This window comes from Salmo salar, unplaced genomic scaffold (genome assembly GCF_905237065.1).
Source record: "Salmo salar unplaced genomic scaffold, Ssal_v3.1, whole genome shotgun sequence".
Lineage (NCBI taxonomy): Eukaryota > Metazoa > Chordata > Actinopteri > Salmoniformes > Salmonidae > Salmo > Salmo salar.
In genome coordinates, this window is record NW_025550917.1 from 403,599 (window position 1) to 427,439 (window position 23,841).

At 44.6% G+C, this 23,841-nt stretch overlaps 2 protein-coding genes across 9 annotated transcripts in view; both read right to left on the reverse strand.

Moving 5' to 3' along the window:
- Window positions 1-16,611, reverse strand: part of LOC106594202 (vitamin K-dependent protein S-like) — a 43,342-nt gene extending 26,731 nt beyond the window's left edge. For 5 of the 7 annotated variants that reach the window (XR_006768214.1, XR_006768215.1, XM_045714001.1 and 2 more), the window contains exons 1-5: window positions 16,407-16,608; window positions 12,202-12,359; window positions 10,729-10,825; window positions 5,639-5,761; window positions 5,097-5,228 (exon numbers count right to left, since the gene is read on the reverse strand). Coding sequence is in view for 5 of the 7 variants with exons in the window: in XM_045714001.1 (XP_045569957.1) it covers window positions 5,097-5,228; window positions 5,639-5,761; window positions 10,729-10,825; window positions 12,202-12,359; window positions 16,407-16,485 (589 nt within the window). In the remaining 2 variants the exon portion in view is untranslated. Of the gene's footprint in view, window positions 1-5,096; window positions 5,229-5,638; window positions 5,762-10,728; window positions 10,826-12,201; window positions 12,360-16,406 lie in introns of all 7 variants that reach the window. The other 2 variants (XM_045714003.1, XM_045714002.1) reach the window with 2 other exon arrangements.
- A 1,975-nt stretch (window positions 16,612-18,586) lies between these two features.
- LOC106592024 (ras GTPase-activating protein 3) overlaps window positions 18,587-23,841 on the reverse strand; it is a 148,584-nt gene continuing 143,329 nt past the window's right edge. For both annotated transcript variants that reach the window (XM_045713997.1, XM_045713998.1), the window contains 3 exons: window positions 23,724-23,827; window positions 22,807-22,990; window positions 18,587-21,853 (listed from right to left, as the gene is read on the reverse strand). In XM_045713997.1, the coding sequence (XP_045569953.1) occupies window positions 21,778-21,853; window positions 22,807-22,990; window positions 23,724-23,827 (364 nt within the window). In that variant the 3' untranslated portion in view covers window positions 18,587-21,777. The remainder of the gene's footprint in view (window positions 21,854-22,806; window positions 22,991-23,723; window positions 23,828-23,841) is intronic.

Sequence of the window (23,841 nt, forward strand, 5' to 3'; positions counted from 1 at the left end):
TCAGAGATACTGGGGTACAGCAGATACTATCTGGAGAGGGGAAACACATTTAGCTGGTTCCTCAGAGATACTGGGGTACAGCAGACACTATCTGGAGAGGGGAATACATTTAGCTGGTTCCTCAGAGACACTGGGGTACAGCAGATACTATCTGGAGAGGGGAAATACATTTAGCTGGTTCCTCAGAGATACTGGGGTACAGCAGATACTATCTGGAGAGTGGAACACATTTAGCTGGTTCCTCAGAGATACTGGGGTACAGCGGATACCATCTGGAGAGGGGAAAAAATGTAGCTGGTTCCTCAGAGATACTGGAGTACAGCCGATACTCTCTGGAGAGGGGAAACACATTTAGCTGGTTCCTCAGAGATACTGGGGTACAGCAGATACTATCTGAGATACAGGAAGAGACACAGACATATTGACATGTTCAGTGTGAGTTGTTAATATGGAGGTTTGGTTTAGTCATGAGACAATCACACAAATATTAACACAAGTGGGTGGGTGCACAAGCAGAAACAGTCATTGAGACGGAAGCCTGTTTCTGGTAACAGCGATGGTCAATGACCCTGAGGTTTAAACAGTCTTCTGTACAGTGGAGGAATAAAGTATTTGATCCCCTGTTGATTTTGTACGTTTGCTCACTGACAAAGAAATGATCAGTCTATAATTTTAATGGTAGGTTTATTTGAACAGTGAGAGACAAAATAACAACAAAAAAATCCAGAAAAAACGCATGTCAAAAATGTCATAAGATGATTTGCATTTTAATGAGGGAAATAAGTATTTGACCCCTCTGCAAAACATGGCTTAGTACTTGGTGGCAAAACCCTTGTTGGCAATCACAGAGGTCAGACGTTTCTTGTAGTTTGCCACCAGGTTTGCACACATCTCAGGGGGGATTTTTTTTCCACTCCTCTTTGCAGATCTTCTCCAAGTCATTAAGGTTTCGAGGCTGACGTTTGGCAACTCGAACCTTCAGCTCCCTCCACAGATTTTCTATGGGATTTAGGTCTGGAGACTGGCTTGGCCACTCCAGGATCTTAATGTGCTTCTTCTGGAGCCACTCCTTTGTTGCCTTGGCCATGTGTTTTGGGTCATTGTCATGCTGGAATACCCATCCACGACCCATTTTCAATGCCCTGGCTGAGGGAAGGAGGTTCTCACCCAAGATTTGACGGTACATGGCTCCGCTCATCGTCCCTTTGATGCAGTGAAGTTGTCCTGTCCCCTTAGCAGAAAAACACCCCCAAAGCATAATGTTTCCACCTCCATGTTTGACGGTGGGGATGGTGTTCTTGGGGTCATAGGCAGCATTCCTCCTCCTCCAAACACGGCGAGTTGAGTTGATGCCAAAGAGCTCCATTTTGGTCTCATCTGACCACAACACTTTCACCAGTTGTCCTCTGAATCATTCAGATGTTCATTGGCAAACTTCAGATGGGCATGTTTTTGTGCTTTCTTGAGTGGGGGACCTTGTGGGCGCTGCAGGATTTCAGTCCTTCACGGCGTAGTGTGTTACCAATTGTTTTCTTGGTGACTATGGTCCCAGCTGCCTTGAGATCATTGACAAGATCCTCCCGTGTAGTTCTGGGCTGATTCCTCACCGTTCTCATAATCATTGCAACTCCATGAGGTGAGATCTTGTATGGAGCCCCAGGCCGAGGGAGATTGACAGTTCTTTTGTGTTTCTTCCATTTGCGAATAATCGCACCAACTGTTGTCACCTTCTCACCAAGCTGCTTGGCGATGGTCTTGTAGCCCATTCCAGCCTTGTGTAGGTCTACAATCTTGTCCCTGACATCATTGGAGAGCTCTTTGGTCTTGGCCATGGTGGAGAGTTTGGAATCTGATTGATTGATTGCTTCTGTGGACAGGTGTCTTTTATACAGATAACAAACTGAGATTAGGAGCACTCCCTTTAAGAGTGTGCTCCTAATCTCAGCTCGTTACCTGTATAAAAGACACCTGGGAGCCAGAAATCTTTCTGATTGAGAGGGGGTCAAATACTTATTTCCCTCATTAAAATGCAAATCAATTTATAACATTTTTGACATGTGTTTTTCTGGATTTTTTTGTTGTTATTCTGTCTCTCACTGTTCAAATTAACCTACCATTAAAATTATAGACGGATCATTTCTTTGTCAGTGGTCAAATGTTCAAAATCAGCAGGGGATCAAATACTTTTTTCCCCTCACTGTAACACTGTACTGGTCAGCCATCTCCCTCTGTTAGTCTAAATTACGGTCTGGGCCTGCAAATCTAGAGTCTGAACTAGTCTGGGCCTGCAACTCGAGCCTAGAGTCTAAACTAGATTCTAAACTAGTCTGGGACTGCAAATCGGGAGTCTGAACTAGAGTTTGGGCCTGCAAATCTAGAGTCTAGAGTCTAAACTACAGTCTAAACTAGATTCTAAACTAGTTTGGGCCTGCAAATCTAGAGTCTAAACTAGATTCTAAACTAGTCTGGCACTGCAAATCTGGAGTTTGAACTAGAGTTTGGGCCTACAAATCTAGTGTCTAACCTGTTAGGGCTAGGGGGCAGTATTGACACGGCTGGATAAAAAACATACCCGATTTAATCTGGTTACCACTCCTACCCAGTAACTAGAATATGCATATACTTATTACATATGGATAGAAAACACCCTAAATTTTCTAAAACTGTTTGAATGGTGTCTGAGTATAACAGAACTCAAATGGCAGGTCAAAACCTGAGAGATTCCTTTACAGGAAGTGGCCTGTCTGACCATTTCTTGAACTTCTTTTCCATCTCTATCATTTACTAAGGATCTCTGCTCTAACGTGACACTTCCCACGTCGTCCATAGGCGCTCAGAGCCCGGGAAAAAACAGAATGTCGTCATTCCAGCCCCAGGATGAAACACATTATCGCCTTTCTCAAGTGGCCGATCAAGGGACACTGGGCTTATGCGCGTGACCCGACCGCCCCCGCCTTTGGGATTTTTTCCTCTGTTTGCCAAAAAGGAGATTCCCTGTCGGAATATTATCGCTTTTCTATGAGAAAAATGGCGTAAAAATTGATTTTAAACAGCGGTTGACATGCTTCGAAGTACGGTAATGGAATATTTAGAATTTTATTGTCACGAATTGCGCCATGCGCGCGACACTTCTTTACTATTTCGGATAGTGTCTGGAACGCACGAACACAACACCGCTATTCGGATATAACGATGGATTATTTTGGACCAAACCAACATTTGTTATTGAAGTAGCAGTCCTGGGTGTGCATTCTGACGAAGACAACAAAAGGTAATCAAACTTTTATAATAGTAAATATGATTATGGTGAGTGCTAAACTTGCCGGGTGTCTAAATAGCGAGCCCGTGATGCCTGGGCTATGTACTTAGAATATTGCAAAATGTGCTTTCACCAAAAGGCTATTTTAAAATCGGACATATCGAGTGCATAGAGGAGGTCTGTATCTATAATTCTTAAAATAATTGTTATGCTTTTTGTGAACGTTTATCGTGAGTAATTTAGTAAAATGTTAGCGAATTCCCCGGAAGTTTGCGGGGGTATGCTAGTTCTGAACGTCACATGCTAATGTAAAAAGCTGGTTTTTGATATAAATATGAACTTGATTGAACAAAACATGCATGTATTGTATAACATAATGTCCTAGGGTTGTCATCTGATGAAGATCATCAAAGGTGAGTGCTGCATTTAGCTGTCTTCTGGGTTTTGGTGACATTATATGCTGGCTTGAAAAATGGGTGTCTGATTATTTCTGGCTTGGTACTCTGCTGACATAATCTAATGTTTTGCTTTCGTTGTAAAGCCTTTTTGAAATCGGACAGTGTGGTTAGATTAACGAGAGTCTTGTCTTTAAATAGCTGTAAAATAGTCATATGTTTGAGAAATTGAAGTAATAGGATTTTTAAGGTTTTGAAAATCGCGCCACAGGCTGCCAGTGGCTGTTACGTAGGTGGGACGCAAGCGTCCCACCTAGCCCATAGAGGCTAAACTAGATTCTAAACTAGAGTCTTGGCCTGCAAATCTAGAGCCTAAACTAGATACTAAACTACAGTCTAAACTAGAGTCTGGTCCTGCAACTCTAGAGTCTACACTAGAGTCTGGGCCTACAACTCTAGAGTCTAAACTAGAGTCTAAACTAGATTCTAAACTAGTCTGGGACTGCAAATCTGAAGTCTGAACTAGAGTTTGGACCTGCAACTCTAGAGCCTACACTAGATTCTAAACTAAAGTCTAAACTAGAGTCTGGGCCTGCAACTCTAGAGTCTACACTAGATTCTAAACTAGTCTGGGCCTGCAAATCTGGAGTGTGAACTAGATTCTAAACTAAAGTCTAAACTAGTCTGGGCCTGCAAATCTAGAGTCTAAACTAGAGGCTACACTAGAGTCTGGGCCTGCAAATCTAGAGTCTAAGCTAGAGTCTAAACTAGAGTACTATTACCTGTACAGTGGATCTATATAACAGTACCTGTTACCTGTACAGTGGATCTATATAACAGTAGCTGTTACCTGTACAGTGGATCTATATAACAGTACCTGTTACCTGTACAGTGGATCTATATAACAGTACCTGTTACCTGTACAGTGGATCTATATAACAGTACCTGTTACCTGTACAGTGGATCTATATAACAGTACCTGTTACCTGTACAGTGGATCTATATAACAGTACCTGTTACCTGTACAGTGGATTTATATAACAGTAACTGTTACCTGTACAGTGGATCTATATAACAGTACCTGTTACCTGTACAGTGGATCTATATAACAGTACCTGTTACCTGTACAGTGGATCTATATAACAGTACCTGTTACCTGTACAGTGGATCTATATAACAGGACCTGTTACCTGTACAGTGGATCTATATAACAGGACCTGTTACCTGTACAGTGGATCTATATAACAGTACCTGTTACCTGTACAGTGGATCTATATAACAGTACCTGTTACCTGTACAGTGGATCTTCTCGTTGGTTCTGAACCGGTACCGAACCTGTTACCTGTACAGTGGATCTTCTCGTTGGTTCTGAAACGGTACTGAACCTGTTACCTGTACAGTGGATCTTCTCGTTGGTTCTGAACCGGTACTGAACCTGTTACCTGTACAGTGGATCTTCTCGTTGGTTCTGAACCGGTACCCATCATCACACATACAGCGGAAGGACCCGGGTGAGTTGTAACACTTCTGGTTGCAGCCGGCTTGGTGATCTGGGTCCGAACACTCGTCGATGTCTGATCAATAAAACAATCAATAACATCATTATTCAATAATAACAAAACATGGATTTATTGACTATAAACTTCCTGTTCCTGTTCCTGGGAGAAACTGTGACCTAGTAAAATCAGCAACATCAACATTTCTGGCCAAGCTGTTCGAGACGGATTCAAACCAGCGACCAAGTATTAAGTAGGACCCAGTATTAAGCCAGGACCCAGTATTAAGCCAGGACCCAGTATTAAGTAGGACCCAGTATTAAGCCAGGACCCAGTATTAAGCCAGGACCCAGTATTAAGCCAGGACCCAGTATTAAGTAGCACCCAATATTAAGTAGCACCCAGTATTAAGCCAAGACCCAGTATTAAGCCAGGACCCAATAGGAAAGATCTTTAGTATGGGGAAACCCTGTCTGTCGGGTACCTACCATCCTCACAGCGCGGGCCCTTCCAGCCTGGTCGACACTGACAGGTGAAGGAGGCCTGGCCATCGATGCAGCGTTCAGAACCCTCCTTGTAACACGGAAACGGAAGGCACTGGTCACTGATCTCTGCAGAACAAACACACACACACACACACACACACACACAGGTATCATACAGGTATCATAAAGGTATCCAGACAGGACTATACAGGTATCCAGACAGGACTATACTGAACACATACAGGTATCCAGACAGGAGAGGACTATAAAGAACACATACAGGTATCCAGACAGGACTATACAGAACACATACAGGTATCCAGACAGGAGAGGACTATAAAGAACACATACAGGTATCCAGACAGGACTATACAGAACACATACAGGTATCCAGACAGGACTATACAGAACATATACAGGTATCTAGACAGGACATGACCATACAGAACACATACAGGTATTCAGACAGGACATGACCATACAGAACACATACAGGTATCCAGACAGGACATGACCATACAGAACACATACAGGTATCCAGACAGGACTATACAGAACATATACAGGTATCCAGACAGGACTATACAGAACACATACAGGTATCCAGACAGGACTATACAGAACACATACATGTATTCAGACAGGACATGACTATACAGAACACATACAGGTATCCAGACAGGACTATACAGAACATATACAGGTATCCAGACAGGACATGAATATACAGGTATTCAGACAGGACATGACCATACAGAACACATACAGGTATCTAGACAGGACTATACAGAACACATACAGGTATCCAGAACATATACAGGTATCCAGACAGGACATGACTATACAGAACACATACAGGTATCCAGACAGGACTATACAGAACACATACATGTATTCAGACAGGACATGACTATACAGAACACATACAGGTATCCAGACAGGACTATACAGAACACATACAGGTATCCAGACAGGACTATACAGAACACATACAGGTATCCAGACAGGACATGAATATACAGAACACATACAGGTATCCAGACAGGACATGAATATACAGAACACATACAGGTATCCAGACAGGACATGAATATACAGAACACATACAGGTATCCAGACAGGACATGAATATACAGAACACATACAGGTATTCAGACAGGACCATACAGAACACATACAGGTATTCAGACAGGACCATACAGGTATTCAGACAGGACCATACAGAACACATACAGGTATTCAGACAGGACCATACAGAACACATACAGGTATTCAGACAGGACCATACAGAACACATACAGGTATTCAGACAGGACCATACAGAACACATACAGGTATCTAGACAGGACCATACAGAACACATACAGGTATCTAGACAGGACTATACAGAACACATACAGGTATCTAGACAGGACCATACAGAACACATACAGGTATCTAGACAGGACTATACAGAACACATACAGGTATCCAGACAGGACATGACCATACAGAACATATACAGGTATCCAGACAGGACATGACCATACAGAACACATACAGGTATCCAGACAGGACATGACCATACAGAACACATACTGGTATTCAGACAGGACTATACAGAACACATACAGGTATCCAGACAGGACATGACTATACAGAACACATACAGGTATTCAGACAGGACATGACCATACAGAACATATACAGGTATTTAGACAGGACTATACAGAACATATACAGGTATCCAGACAGGACATGAATATACAGGTATTCAGACAGGACATGACCATACAGAACACATACAGGTATCTAGACAGGACTATACAGAACACATACAGGTATCCAGACAGGACTATACAGAACATATACAGGTATCCAGACAGGACTATACAGAACACATACATGTATTCAGAAAGGACTATACAGAACATATACAGGTATCTAGACAGGACATAACTATACAGAACACATACAGGTATCCAGACAGGACATGAATATACAGAACACATACAGGTATTCAGACAGGACATGAATATACAGAACACATACAGGTATTCAGACAGGACATGAATATACAGAACACATACAGGTATTCAGACAGGACATGAATATACAGAACACATACAGGTATTCAGACAGGACATGAATATACAGAACACATACAGGTATTCAGACAGGACATGAATATACAGAACACATACAGGTATTCAGACAGGACATGAATATACAGAACACATACAGGTATTCAGACAGGACATGAATATACAGAACACATACAGGTATTCAGACAGGACCATACAGAACACATACAGGTATTCAGACAGGACCATACAGAACACATACAGGTATTCAGACAGGACCATACAGAACACATACAGGTATTCAGACAGGACCATACAGAACACATACAGGTATTCAGACAGGACCATACAGAACACATACAGGTATTCAGACAGGACATGACCATACAGAACATATACAGGTATTTAGACAGGACTATACAGAACATATACAGGTATTCAGACAGGACCATACAGAACACATACAGGTATCTAGACAGGACTATACAGAACACATACAGGTATCCAGACAGGACATAACCATACAGAACATATACAGGTATCCAGACAGGACATGAATATACAGGTATTCAGACAGGACATGACCATACAGAACACATACAGGTATCTAGACAGGACTATACAGAACACATACAGGTATCCAGACAGGACTATACAGAACATATACAGGTATCCAGACAGGACATGACTATACAGAACACATACATGTATTCAGACAGGACATGACTATACAGAACACATACAGGTATCCAGACAGGACTATACAGAACACATACAGGTATCCAGACAGGACTATACAGAACACATACATGTATTCAGACAGGACATAACTATACAGAACACATACAGGTATCCAGACAGGACCTGAATATACAGAACACATACAGGTATCCAGACAGGACCTGAATATACAGAACACATACAGGTATTCAGACAGGACCTGAATATACAGAACACATACAGGTATTCAGACAGGACCTGAATATACAGAACACATACAGGTATTCAGACAGGACCAGAATATACAGAACACATACAGGTATTCAGACAGGACCAGAATATACAGAACACATACAGGTATTCAGACAGGACCATACAGAACACATACAGGTATTCAGACAGGACCATACAGAACACATACAGGTATTCAGACAGGACCATACAGAACACATACAGGTATTCAGACAGGACCATACAGAACACATACAGGTATTCAGACAGGACCATACAGAACACATACAGGTATTCAGACAGGACCATACAGAACACATACAGGTATTCAGACAGGACCATACAGAACACATACAGGTATTCAGACAGGACGCATACAGAACACATACAGGTATTCAGACAGGACAGCATACAGAACACATACAGGTATTCAGACAGGACCATACAGAACACATACAGGTATTCAGACAGGACCATACAGAACACATACAGGTATTCAGACAGGACCATACAGAACACATACAGGTATTCAGACAGGACCATACAGAACACATACAGGTATTCAGACAGGACCATACAGAACACATACAGGTATTCAGACAGGACCATACAGAACACATACAGGTATTCAGACAGGACCATACAGAACACATACAGGTATTCAGACAGGACCATACAGAACACATACAGGTATTCAGACAGGACCATACAGAACACATACAGGTATTCAGACAGGACCATACAGGTATTCAGACAGGACCATACAGAACACATACAGGTATCCAGACAGGACATGACCATACAGAACACATACAGGTATCCAGACAGGACATGACCATACAGAACACATACAGGTATCCAGACAGGACATGACCATACAGAACACATACAGGTATCCAGACAGGACATGACCATACAGAACACATACTGGTATTCAGACAGGACTATACAGAACACATACAGGTATCCAGACAGGACATGACTATACAGAACACATACAGGTATTCAGACAGGACATGACCATACAGAACATATACAGGTATTTAGACAGGACTATACAGAACATATACAGGTATCCAGACAGGACTATACAGAACATATACAGGTATCCAGACAGGACATGACTATACAGAACACATACAGGTATTCAGACAGGACGTGACCATACAGAACATATACAGGTATTTAGACAGGACTATACAGAACACATACAGGTATCCAGACAGGACTATACAGAACACATACAGGTATTCAGACAGGACTTAACCATACAGAACATATACAGGTATCCAGACAGGACTATACAGAACACATACAGGTATTCAGACAGGACATAACCATACAGAACATATACAGGTATTCAGACAGGACATGACTATACCTGTGGGCTAGCACTCTACGCCTAAACAAGGGGGGTCAAACATATGGCCCATGGGCCAGCACCCTACCGCTAAACCAGGGGGTCAAACATACGGCCCGTGGGCCAGCACCCTACCCCTAAACCAGGGGGTCAAACATACGGCCCGTGGGCCAGCACCCTACCCCTAAACCAGAGGGCTCAAACATACGGCCCATGGGCCAGCACCCTACCGCTAAACCAGGGGGTCAAACATACGGCCCGTGGGCCAGCACCCTACCCCTAAACCAGGGGGTCAAACATACGGCCCGTGGGCCAGCACCCTACCCCTAAACCAGAGGGCTCAAACATACGGCCCGTGGGCCAGCACCCTACCCCTAAACCAGGGGGGTCAAACATACGGCCCGTGGGCAAGCACCCTACCCCTAAACCAGGGGGTCAAACATACGGCCCGTGGGCCAGCACCCTACCCCTAAACCGGGGGGGGGTCAAACAAATAAATTTGACAACCCTTCCCTAAACCAACCCGTAGCCCTAACCTCTGAACCTCAACAACCATCTCTAACCTTTACCAACCTTTGACACAGGTCCTGACCGTCTCTAACCTTTACCAACCTTTGACACAGGTCCTGACCGTCTCTAACCTTTACCAACCTTTGACACAGGTCCTGACCATCTCTAACCTTTACCAACCTTTGACACAAGTCCTGACCGTCTCTAACCTTTACCAACCTTTGACACAAGTCCTGAGGTTTGAAGGTACGTTGGAGTCTCCGGAGTTGTAGTTGTTGATGCCCACACGATGTGAACCCAGACAAACTGAAATACAATACAGTGGGGTTTATATCAGCTGGCATCAGTCATACGAACTACAAAAATCTCTGAAGCTGGAGACTCATATCTCCCTCACTAGCTTTAAGCACCAGCTGTCAGAGCAGCTCACAGATCACTGCACCTGTACATAGCCCATCTATAATTTAGCCCAAACAACTACCTCTTCCCCTACTGTATTTATTTATTTTGCTCCTTTGCACCCCATTATTTCTATTTCTACTTTGCACTTTCTTCCACTGCAAATCTACCATTCCAGTGTTTTACTTGCTATATTGTATGTAGTTCGCCACCATGGCCTTTTTTTGCCTTTACCTCCCTTATCTCACCTCATTTGCTCACATTGTATATAGACTTATTTTTCTACTGTATTATTGACTGTATGTTTTTTTTATTCAATGTGTAACTCTGTGTTGTTGTATGTCATACTGCTTTGCTTTATCTTGGCCAGGTCGCAGTTGTAAATGAGACCTTGTTCTCAACTAGCCTACCTGGTTAAATAAAGGACTTGTTCTCAACTGGCCTACCTGGTTAAAAAAAGGACTTATTCTCTACTGGCCTACTTGGTTAAATAAAGGTGGAATAAATAAAAATATCATCAGACAGCAACACAATACAGTGGGGTTATATTAGCTGGCATCAGTCATATGATAACTCACTGAGGAAAGGAGGCTGAGGGATAGCTAGATTCTGTATGAGTAGATGTTACTAATGGAAATATGGCTGAAAACAAAAGGACTTCAACTGAGTGCAGAACGGTTGAAAACTTAGACATATTGAGGATAGAAATATTCCTGTAAAAAACAGAAAAGAGGAGACATTATGAGCAGACGCCTGGTGTCTGTCTGGGATCTTCAACCAGTCAACAGCATGGAGGTCAATGTCCCACTACATCACACTCAGCTACGTCAACACGAGCCAACGGGTAAGATCACAGCGTAGACAAACACACGATGGGGAAACGGTTCAATGACCTGAGTCTGTTACATACACACACACACACATGCACACACACACACACACACACACGACCATCTAGTGACTACCCTCTCTCTCTCCCCAGGTCTCTCCTGACATGACCATCTAGTGACTACCCTCTCTCTCTCCCCAGGTCTCTCCTGACATGACCATCTAGTGACTACCCTCTCTCTCTCCCCAGGTCTCTCCTGACATGACCATCTAGTGACTACCCTCTCTCTCTCCCCAGGTCTCTCCTGACATGACCATCTAGTGACTACCCTCTCTCTCTCCCCAGGTCTCTCCTGACATGACCATCTAGTGACTACCCTCTCTCTCTCCCCAGGTCCCTCCTGACATGGCCATCTTGTAACTAGTGTGCCAGAGGCCTCTCAGGAGCCACTCACCGTCTCTGGGTAGTTTTCAAAGATCTCCCGCGCTTCTTCCTTATTGCACAGCTCCTCGATACATTCTCTCTCCAGGTTACCTTTCTTACTCTCCTCAAACAGAGCGTTGGCCCTGCGGTGCCGAGACAGAAACTGGGAGGCCCTGTTCTGAGTCAGGACTGGAGACAGACGCGCACGTGTAAATGGGTCGGTTATGTTTTCCACTTGCAAACTCCAGAAACGTTTTAAGTCGCTCTGGATAAGAGCGTCTGCTAAAATGACGTAAATGTAAATGTTATTCAATGTTCCTGTATTTATATTGGTTGTGTGAAGGACGGACGCTGGGAGACGAGAAGCAAGTACAAAGGGGGAAGTTAACAGTTAATAAACAACGGACGAGAAACAAAACAAGGACAGCGTCTGGACATGGGATAAAACACAACGACAGTAACGGCTGACACAGGGAACAAACTGAGGAACGGACAGATATAGAAGGGGCGATCGACAAAAGTGAAAGAGTCTAGGGGAGTCCAATGTGTCACGTCCTGACCAGTAAAAGGGGTTATTTGTTATTGTAGTTTGGTCAGGACGTGGCAGGGGATGTTTGTTTTATGTGGTTCGGGGTTTGTTGGGATGTGTACTTATGTAAGAGGGTGTTTGTTTTATGTGTTCCGGGGTTTTTGGGTATTGTTCTATGTTTTGTATTTCTATGGTTTTTCTATGTTGTGTATTTCTTTGTGTTGGCCTGGTATGGCTCTCAAACAGGAACAGCTGTACATCGTTGTTGCTGATTGGGAGTCATACTTAGGTAGCCCTTTTTTTCACCTGTCCCTTTGTGGGAAGTTGTTTTTGCATTGCTGTGTGTTAGCCTGCAATACTTTCTAGCTGTCGTGCGTTTTCTTGTTTTGTTACGTGTTCAATAAACATAAATATGAGCACTCAACCCGCTGCATTTTGGTCCACTCCATACGACGGCCATTACTCAATGAGCGCCGATACACGGTAATGATGGTGACAGGTGTGCGTAATGATGGTGACAGGTGTGCGTAATGATGGTGACAGGTGTGCGTAATGATGGTGACAGGTGTGCGTAATGATGGTGACAGGTGTGCGTAATGATAGACAGCCTGGCGCCCTCGAGTGCCAGAGAAGGAGAGCGGGAACAGACGTGATAGGGCGGTTGAATTTACATGATAGTCATGATACTGGCTACACTTGCAGATAAGGGGGAGGGGGTCACAAACGTAAATTCTTCCCAGTCTGATATTAACCTGTTGGGGCTAGGGGGCAGTATTTTCACGGCTGGATAAAAAAACGTACCCGATTTAATCTGGTTACTAATCCTACCCAGTAACTAGAATATGCATATACTTATTATATATGGATAGAAAACACCCTAAAGTTTCTAAAACTGTTTGAATGGTGTCTGTGAGTATAACAGAACTCATTTGGCAAGCAAAACCCTGAGACATTTTCTGACAGGAAGTGGATACCTGATGTGTTGAATTACCTTTAAGCCTATGCCATTGAAACACACAGGGGTTGATTAATGTTTTGGCACTTCCTATTGCTTCCACTAGATGTCACCAGCCTTTACAAAGTGTTTTGAGTCTTTTACTGTGAGATCTGACCGAACAAGAGCCATGGAACGGTGATGGCCGATTAGACTCTGGCGCGCGAGTTCATGTTGGGTACCCTCGTTCCAATACGTTATAAAAGAGAATGCATTCGTCCACCTTGAATATTATTCATGTTCTGGTTAAAAAAGGCCCTAATGATTTATGCTACACAATGTTTGACATGTTTGAACGAACGTAAATATATTTTTTCCCCTCGTTCATGAAGTGAAGTCCGGCGGGCTTAGATCATGTGCTAACAAGACGGAGATTTTTGGACATAAATTATGAGCTTTTTTGAACAAAACTACATTCGTTATGGACCTGTGATACCTGGAAGTGACATCTGATGAAGAGAATCAAAGGTAATGGATTATTTACATAGTATTTTCGATTTTAGATCTCCCCAACATGGCGGCTAGTCTGTATCGTAACGCGTATTTTTCTGGGTGCAGTGCTCAGATTATTGCAAAGTGTGATTTCCCAGTAAGGTTATTTTTAAATCTGGCAAGTTGATTGCGTTCAAGAGATGTAAATCTATAATTCTTTAAATGACAATATAATATTTTACCAATGTTTTCTAATTTTAATTATTTAATTTGTGGTGCTGACTTGACTGCCAGTTATTGGAGGGAAACGATTTCCTCAACATCAATGCCATAGTAAAACGCTGTTTTTGGATATAAATATGAACTTGATAGAACTAAAAATGCATGCATTGTCTAACATAATGTCCTAGGAGTGTCATCTGATGGAGATTGTAAAAGGTTAGTGCATCATTTTAGCTGGTTTTATGGTTTTGGTGACCCTGTCTTTGAATTGACAAAACATTACACACAGCTATTGTCAATGTACTCTCCTAACATAATCTAACTTTATGCTGTCGCCGTAAAACCTTTTTGAAATCGGACAACGTGGTTAGATTAAGGAGATGTTTATCTTTCAAAGGGTGTAAGATAGTTGTATGTTTGAAAAATTTGAATTTTGACATTTATTTGGTTTCAAATTTGCCGCTCTTGAAATGCACCTGCTGTTGATGGAGTGCCCCACGGGGGGGACGCTAGCGTCCCATCTAGCCCATAGAGGTTAACCTGCAAGCATTAGGTCACGTTCTGAAACACTATTCTATTTTCAGATGTACAATGTGTACGAGTTCACTAGGTACATGTCCAGATGTATACAGTACATGTACAGTACCTGTTAGATATTGAGGTGGCTGTCACATCCTGACCATAGTAAGATGTTATTTTCTATGGTAGAGTAGGTGTTTTTCTATGTTTTCTATTTCTATGTTCTTAGGTTCTAGTTTTTGTATTTCTATGTTGGGGGTTTTTGTTTGGGATGATCTCCAATTAGAGGAAGCTGGTCCACGTTGTCTCTAATTGGAGATCATACTTAAGTTGGGGTGTTTCTACCTGGTTTTGTGGGAGATTATTTTTGAGTTGTGTATGTTTCTCCTCTGCGTCACGGTTTGTTGTTTTGTTTATTCGATATATTGCATAGTTTCACAGATTAAATAAAATGTGGAACGACACACACCCTGCACCTTGGTCCTCTTCTCCTTACGACAGCCGTGATAGGGGCTTCCTGGGATGTGCTTTTCTTTAAAAAATGTTATTGCTGTTAAAGAGTGAGTTAGCTAGCATGCTCTAATTACAATGGTCACATTAGCTCCCTGCTAACAGTGATATTGACATGCAAGCGGAACGAATCACGAATGTACAGCCATCAAAATACTGGTTGATTCCTACACATCTAAATGTGTTTTTCCTTTTGTCTATAGTCAGAATAAAACACCACTCAACTGTGTGTCGATGGCTGGACCGTCTTTTCTTTAAAAACACAACAGCAAGAAGTTACGAAGTACTGATTACATCTGTTACACTCATTTACATTTTAGTCATTTTAGCAGACGCTCTTATCCAGAGTGACTTACAGTAGTGAATGCATACATTTAATTTCATGCACTTGTACTGGCCCCCCGTGGGAATCGAACCCACAACCCTGGCGTTGCAAACACCATGCTCTACCAACTGAGCTACACGGGAAGGCCAGTGTTAATTACATTGTTATTACTTGTATTAACAGCAGCAGGAAGAAGGGGGTTTCTGTGCGGTGTATGTGATATTTTCCACATGTTTGATTGAAGAATAATTTGGATCAAACTGTAGATTTAAACGGATTAGTAAACAGTCCCATTTTCTCAACAGGCCTTTGTTCTTGTTTAGCAGGGTATTTACCCCCCAAACACGTGGTTTTATTTCAATCAAAGCATTTAGTAAAAAAAAACATGAATAAATCTAGGAGGTGTCACTCATCTTCCAAGACTTCAGGAAAAGTCTATAAACATCAGATCACCTGTTGTCTGTGTCGACATACGCAGCTCAAACATGTTTCTCCTGAGTTTATAACATGCTGTGAAAGTAGCTTTGGCTTTGACGGATATAAATTGTATTTTAGTAACAATTTACCGTTAATTCTTTGGAAAAGAAAATATCCTGATCCTGTAAAAGCGTAAAAACAACAACCACCAAAGTTGTACTTTTACTTTCTACATATGTCAATTTTTCAGTTATCCAACATTAAAAAACTAAATCAAGTTTCACTTACATCGATGAGCGTCGCAAAGCGCCACCAGAAGGATGAAACAAACCACGGAGTCTCCCAACGCCGTTTTATGTTTCCACATAGTAAAAACCGATCCTCGGGAAACAGCTCAGGTCTGTTAGAAACAACTTTATTCTTCACGAAAATGTTTTTTCGCCTGTTCGGTGGAGAGAGCTGGGACTGGACCGGGAGGGGAGGGGAGGGGAAGGGAGAGGAGAGGAGAGGAGAGGAGGGGGGAGGGGAGGAACGTGTGTCGGTAACAATACTGGAATCTGCGTTTAACCTTCCAAAATAAAAGTCCCTGTGTCAGGGATTTCTTCGTCTTCTGACGATATAACGAAATCATCATCGGAAAAGGTAGACCAATACGCAGCAGGTGTGCAGTTGTTCATTTTGAACATTTAATTAAATCAAAACGAATACAAAAACAACAAACAAGAAAACGAACGATAAACTGACAGTCTGCAAAGCATAGGCTCAACACAGAACAATCACCCACAAAATACAAGACAAACACACCCAACTAATATAGGACTTCCAATCAAAGGCAACACCAAACAGCTGCCTTCAATTGGAAGTCCAACCACAATTAACTCAACATAGAACCAGACACACTAGACTAAACATAGAAATACCTAAACATAAACCAAAACCCGGAAATACTAAATCAAACACCCTTTTAACAAACACACCACCCCGAACCACATAAAACGAATACCCTCTGCCACGTCCTGACCAAACTACAATACTAATTAACCCTTATACTGGCCAGGACGTGACACCCTGATTGAAACATGCAAACAGATGACAGTAGTGGAATCATGCCACATTGAAGTAGATCATAGGAATGCTGATAAATGTAATATTTATATATATATATATATATGTATAAATATATAAAAATATTCCTAAAAGTAGTGCACTGGGTCTGTATAGATCCATTTGAGTCCTCCAGATCAGAGGTATCAGCACCAGGGATGTTCTCTGTTTAGTGAGTCCTCCAGATCAGAAGCAGTAGGGATGACCAGGGATGTTCTCTGTTTAGTGAGTCCTCCAGATCAGAGGCAGTAGAGATGACCAGGGATGTTCTCTGTTTAGTGAGTCCTCCAGATCAGAGGCAGTAGGGATGACCAGGGATGTTCTCTTGATAAGCACCAGGGATGTTCTCTTGATAAGCACCAGGGATGTTCTCTTGATAAGCACCAGGAATGTTCTCTTGATAAGCACCAGGAATGTTCTCTTGATAAGCACCAGGAATGTTCTCTTGATAAACACCAGGGATGTTCTCTTGATAGACTATACATCCACATTACAATTTCAGCATTTTTTAAAAAATAATTATTGTCTTTTGTTGAATTCATATAACAACATTCCAAACTTGCTTAGCATTATCTTGTACCAGTGTGGCATGATTCCAAAAATAGAATCCGTTTCCATCTGTTTCAGTGGGGGGACTTTTATTTTGAAGACAAACCGACCATTCCACTGTTGTTGACCCCGCAAATGTTGTTCACGTCACACTGGTGTCAAGGGGTGGAGGCATCTCGCAACAGAGTGGGGCACTGTTACTCTCTGTTCTACTTCAAACATACATTCTGCTGCCTGCCTGTGTTGCAGTGCTGGGACTTTGAGTGCATACATACAAGCACACACTACACACACACACACTACACACACTACACACACACTACACACACACTACACATACTATACACACACACTACACACACTATACACACACACTACACACACACTACACACACTACACACACACTATACAACACTATACACACACTACACACACACACTACACACACTATACACACACACACTACACACACACACACACTACCACACACACTACACACACACACATTACACACACACATTACACACACACTACACACACACTACACACACACACTACACACACACTACACACACTACACACACACTACACACACACTGCCTCTCTCTCATGCACTCCATTTAAAATTATCACATTGACGGGACACACTGCGAGTTTATGGCCCAAATAGTACCATCAATACACACATCAGTGACCTTTCAACTCCTGCTTCCCCGCCCCCCTGTCTTGGTTTGACCAATCAAAAGGACAGATCCTTGAATGAACCCTTGGGCTTCCGTACATTCTGAATGAAAGCCAGTCAGACAACAAGCGGTTTGAATTAATATTATCTTCATTTAGTTATTCCAGGACAACAACAACAACAACAAACAAAAAAAAAACTAATTTTAAACCATTCAGTTGTTCTGTACAGAGAGACATAAAACCTTCTTATTAATGCTCTTGATATATTTATACAAAATAAATTGTTCTCTTTTAGAAGGGGTGTTTTACAAGAGGAATTTATTGTAAAGGTGGATTAGGGGTTATATTACACTCAATTGTACGAGGAGCATCAAACATTTTAAAAAAAAACCCACAAAGATAGAAAATACACATTTGTAGCAATTGGCATTATGTTTTTTTTTTAAATGGGTCGTGGTTTTGGAGATATACAAAGATATCACAGCAACACAGATGACTTTGTTCAGAAATATAGATGTAGGAAAAGACAAGACTGGGTACCAGTCTGTTTAGCTAGCTTTCCATTAGGAAACAAATGACAATAGGAGTGAAATGTTCTCTAACCAGACTGGTAGCCAGACTATAGAAGACTAACTGTCTGCCATCGTGGAAGACTCTGTACGTAACAATACACACAACCTACAGAAAGAATGGATGTCCAGGTTAGTTCTGTTGTTTTGGACATAAACAACCAGTCACCGGGTTAGTTCTGTTGTTTTGGACATAAACAACCAGTCACCGGGTTCGTTCTGTTGTTTTGGACATAAACAACCAGTCACCGGGTTAGTTCTGTTGTTTTGGACATAGCAACCAGTCACCGGGTTAGTTCTGTTGTTTTGGACATAGCAACCAGTCACCGGGTTAGTTCTGTTGTTTTGGACATAGCAACCAGTCACCGGGTTAGTTCTGTTGCTTTGGACATAGCAACCAGTCACCGGGTTATTTCTGTTGCTTTGGACATAGCAACCAGTCACCGGGTTAGTTCTGTTGTTTTGGACATAGCAACCAGTCACCGGGTTAGTTCTGTTGCTTTGGACATAGCAACCAGTCACTGGGTTAGTTCTGTTGTTTTGGACATAGCAACCAGTCACCGGGTTAGTTCTGTTGTTTTGGACATAGCAACCAGTCACCGGGTTAGTTCTGTTGGTTTCACACAATGCAGAGAGTGAACCATAACAGCCCGTACCTTCCATAGGCCCTGGCACGGACCATTAACTAGATTCACAGCAGGAGAAATCAGGGGGAATGCAGAAACAACTGGGATTAGTAGTTCTGACCCGGGGACAGGGTACAGGCCAGGAGGCAGCAGAGTTCTGACCCGGGGACAGGGTACAGACCAGGAGGCAGCAGAGTTCTGACCCGGGGACAGGGTACAGACCAGGAGGCAGCAGAGTTCTGACCCGGGGACAGGGTACAGACCAGGAGGCAGCAGAGTTCTGACCCGGGGACAGAGTACAGACCAGGAGGCAGCAGAGTTCTGACACGGGGACAGGGTACAGACCAGGAAGCAGCGGAGTTCTGACCCGGGGACAGGGTACAGACCAGGAAGCAACAGAGATCTGACCCGGGGACAGAGTACTGAATTAAACACTACAAATCTTAACAGTTAAAAACAGGATGATCCAGATTGTAAATGAAGGCTGCACTAATCAGTCTGATGAACAGCTCGCGTCCTCATGTTCGCTGGCGCTGACTGATGACCTGCCCGTCTCCTTCCTCTGTCATCATCTTTCCCTGGAAGGAGGGCTGCGGTGGGTGGTGGGGGGTTAAACACATACATAGTCGGACGTGACCCCAAGTGAACAGTCTTCCAACCTAGAGTTTGGTCTGTGTGACTTGAAATACAAAAAAGGAATGTGTTGTTTTTATATCAGGAATATACCACTTAAACCATTTTGTTATCAAACATTACAAAAACATCAGCAATGAAATAAGACTGTTTCAGAATGTGCTGAGGCAGTAGCTTCCTGTCCGTTGTTGGGGCAGTAGCTTCATGTCCGCTGCGGGGCAGTAGCTTCCTGTCCGCTGTGGGGCAGTAGCTTCCTGTCCGCTGTGGGGCAGTAGCTTCCTGTCCGTTGTCGGGCAGTAGCTTCCTGTCCGTTGTGGGGCAGTAGCTTCCTGTCCGCTGTGGGGCAGTAGCTTCCTGTCCCCTGTGGGGCAGTAGCTTCCTGTCCGCTGTGGGGCAGTATCTTCATGTCCGCTGTGGGGCAGTAGCTTCATGTCCGCTGTGGGGCAGTAGCTTCCTGTCCGCTGTGGGGCAGTAGCTTCCTGTCCGTTGTGGGGCAGTAGCTTCATGTCCGCTGTGGGGCAGTAGCTTCCTGTCCGCTGTGGGGCAGTAGCTTCATGTCCGCTGTGGGGCAGTAGCTTCCTGTCCGCTGTGGGGCAGTAGCTTCCTGTCCGTTGTGGGGCAGTAGCTTCCTGTCCGCTGTGTGGCAGTAGCTTCCTGTCCGCTGTGGGGCGGTAGCTTCCTGTCCGCTGTGGAGCGGTAGCTTCATGTCCGCTGTGGGGCAGTAGCTTCATGTCCGCTGTGGGGCGGTAGATTCATGTCCGCTGTGGGCCGGTAGCTTCATGTCCGCTGTGGGGCGGTAGCTTCATGTCCGCTGTGGGGCGATAGCTTCCTGTCCGCTGTGGGGCAGTAGCTTCATGTCCGTTGTGGGCCAGTAGCTTCCTGTCCGCTGTGGGGCAGTACCTTCCTGTCCGCTGTGGGGCAGTAGCTTCCTGTCCGCTGTGGGGCAGTAGCTTCCTGTCCGCTGTGGGGCAGTAGCTTCATGTCCGTTGTGGGACAGTAGCTTCCTGTCCGCTGTGGGGCAGTAGCTTCATGTCCGCTGTGGGGCAGTAGCTTCATGTCCGTTGTTGGGGCAGTAGCTTCATGTCCGTTGTTGGGGCAGTAGCTTCCTGTCCGCTGTGGGGCAGTAGCTTCACGTCCGCTGTGGGGCAGTAGCTTCATGTCCGCTCTTCCCTTCTCTCTCTCTCTCTCTGTCTTCCCTTCCCTTCTCTCTCTCTCTCTCTCTCTCTCTCTCTCTCTCTCTTCCCTTCTCTCTCTCTCTCTGTCTTCCCTTCCCTTCCCTCTCTCTCTCTGTCTTCCCTTCTCTCTCTCTCTCTCTCTCTCTCTCTCTCTCTCTCTCTCTCTCTTCTACCCGATTTGACCTCGGCTCTGAGTGTCCGTGTTCTGAAAGATGCACCATGGGAAGCCGTGGACCCGGAGTAACCAGGAAGTGTTGCTAGGTCTCAGGTCATCGGGGGCGGAGCTCTGCGCTTCATGGCAGTGGTTGGTGGGTGGGGCTAGATGGAGTAGGTGGAGCTCTCAGACTGCTGGTGGATGTAACACTGAAAACTCTTGTCTCCAATTGGATGTTCCCTGCGGAACAGAGAGAAGAGGGGTGGGGTCAGGAGGGTGAAACGTTACAGAACATTATTACAGAGTGACTGTGTGTGTGTGTGTGTGTGTGTGTGTGTGTGTGTGTGTGTGTGTGTGTGTGTGACTGTGTATGGATTCTGTGTGTTTAACATCACTACATGGACCCTTCTAGACTGTTAGTACTGACCCGGACCAGACCCAGACCTGTCCCGGACCAGACCCAGTGTTTAACATCACTACATGGACCCTTCTTGACTGTTAGTACTGACCCGGACCAGACCCAGACCTGTCCCAGACCTGTCTCGGACCAGACCCAGACCTGTCCCAGACCAGACCCAGACCTGTCCCGGACCTGTCCCAGACATGTCCCAGACCAGACCCGTCCCAGACCAGATCCCGACCTGTCTCAGACCCAGACCTGTCCCAGACCAGACCCAGACCAGACCCAGATCTGTCCCAGACCAGACCCAGACCTGTCCCAGACCAGACCCAGACCTGTCCCAGACCAGACCCCGACCTGTCTCAGACCCAGACCAGACCCAGACCAGACCCAGACCAGACCCAGACCCAGACCTGTCCCGGACCAGACCCAGACAGTAGAATGAGACTTACTGGCTGCCGATCTTGGTTTTCCTGAACACGTCTCGTCTGTGCTTGGTGTGCTGCTGCTGCAGTGTTTAACATCACTACATGGACCCTTCTAGACTGTTAGTACTGACCCAGACCTGTCCCAGACCAGACCCAGACCTGTCCCAGACCAGACCCAGACCAGACCCAGACCAGACCCAGACCTGTCCCAGACCTGTCCCAGACCCAGACCCAGACCTGTCCCAGACCCAGACCCAGACCTGTCCCAGACCAGACCCAGACCTGTCCCAGACCAGACCCAGACCAGTCCCAGACCAGACCCAGACCAGACCCAGACCAGACCCAGACAGTACAATGAGACTTACTGGCTGCCGATCTTGGTTTTCCTGAACACGTCTCGTCTGTGCTTGGTGTGCTGCTGCTGCAGCGTCTGAACAGAGGAGATTATGGATTTCAGGGTTTTATAAGTTTCCCGAGGATCATCGATGAGGAAGCTGGAATATTCCTCCTGCTCTGGGCCGTCGTATACCGACCTGCTGCCACACGCCTCTGGAGGGGGGGGAGAGAACACGGTGAGGTAGAGAGACTCACACTCACACACACACACACACACACACACACACACACACACACACACACACACACACACACACACACCACACACACGGAGACAACACACGGTGAGTAAACACACACACACACACACACACACACACACACACACACACACACACACACACACACACACACACACACACACACACACACACACACACACACACACACACACACAGGCCTCTGGAGGGGGGGAGAACACGGTGAGGTAGAGAGCACACACACACACACACACACACACACACACACACACACACACACACACACACACACACACACACACACACACACACACACACACAAAGGCCTCTGGAGGGGGGAGAACACGGTGAGGTAGAGAGACACACACACACACACACACACACACACACACACACACACACACACACACACACACACACACACACACACACACACACACACACACACACACAGGCCTCTGGAGGGGGGGAGAACACGGTGAGGTAGAGAGACTCACACACACACACACACACACACAGGCCTCTGGAGGGGGGGGGAGAACACGGTGAGGTAGAGAGACTCACACACACACACACACACACACACACACACACACACACACACACACACACACACACACACACACACACACACACACACACACACACACACACACACACACGGGCAGACAGTCTGTCTATCTGACCTTGCATGTTGACCAGTTTGTTCATGTACGTGCTGAACAGGGAGTAGATTCTCTCTGCCTCTCGGTCTCCGTCCACATCCAGCTGAATGTTGGCCGGCAGGCCTCTGGGACACAGAAA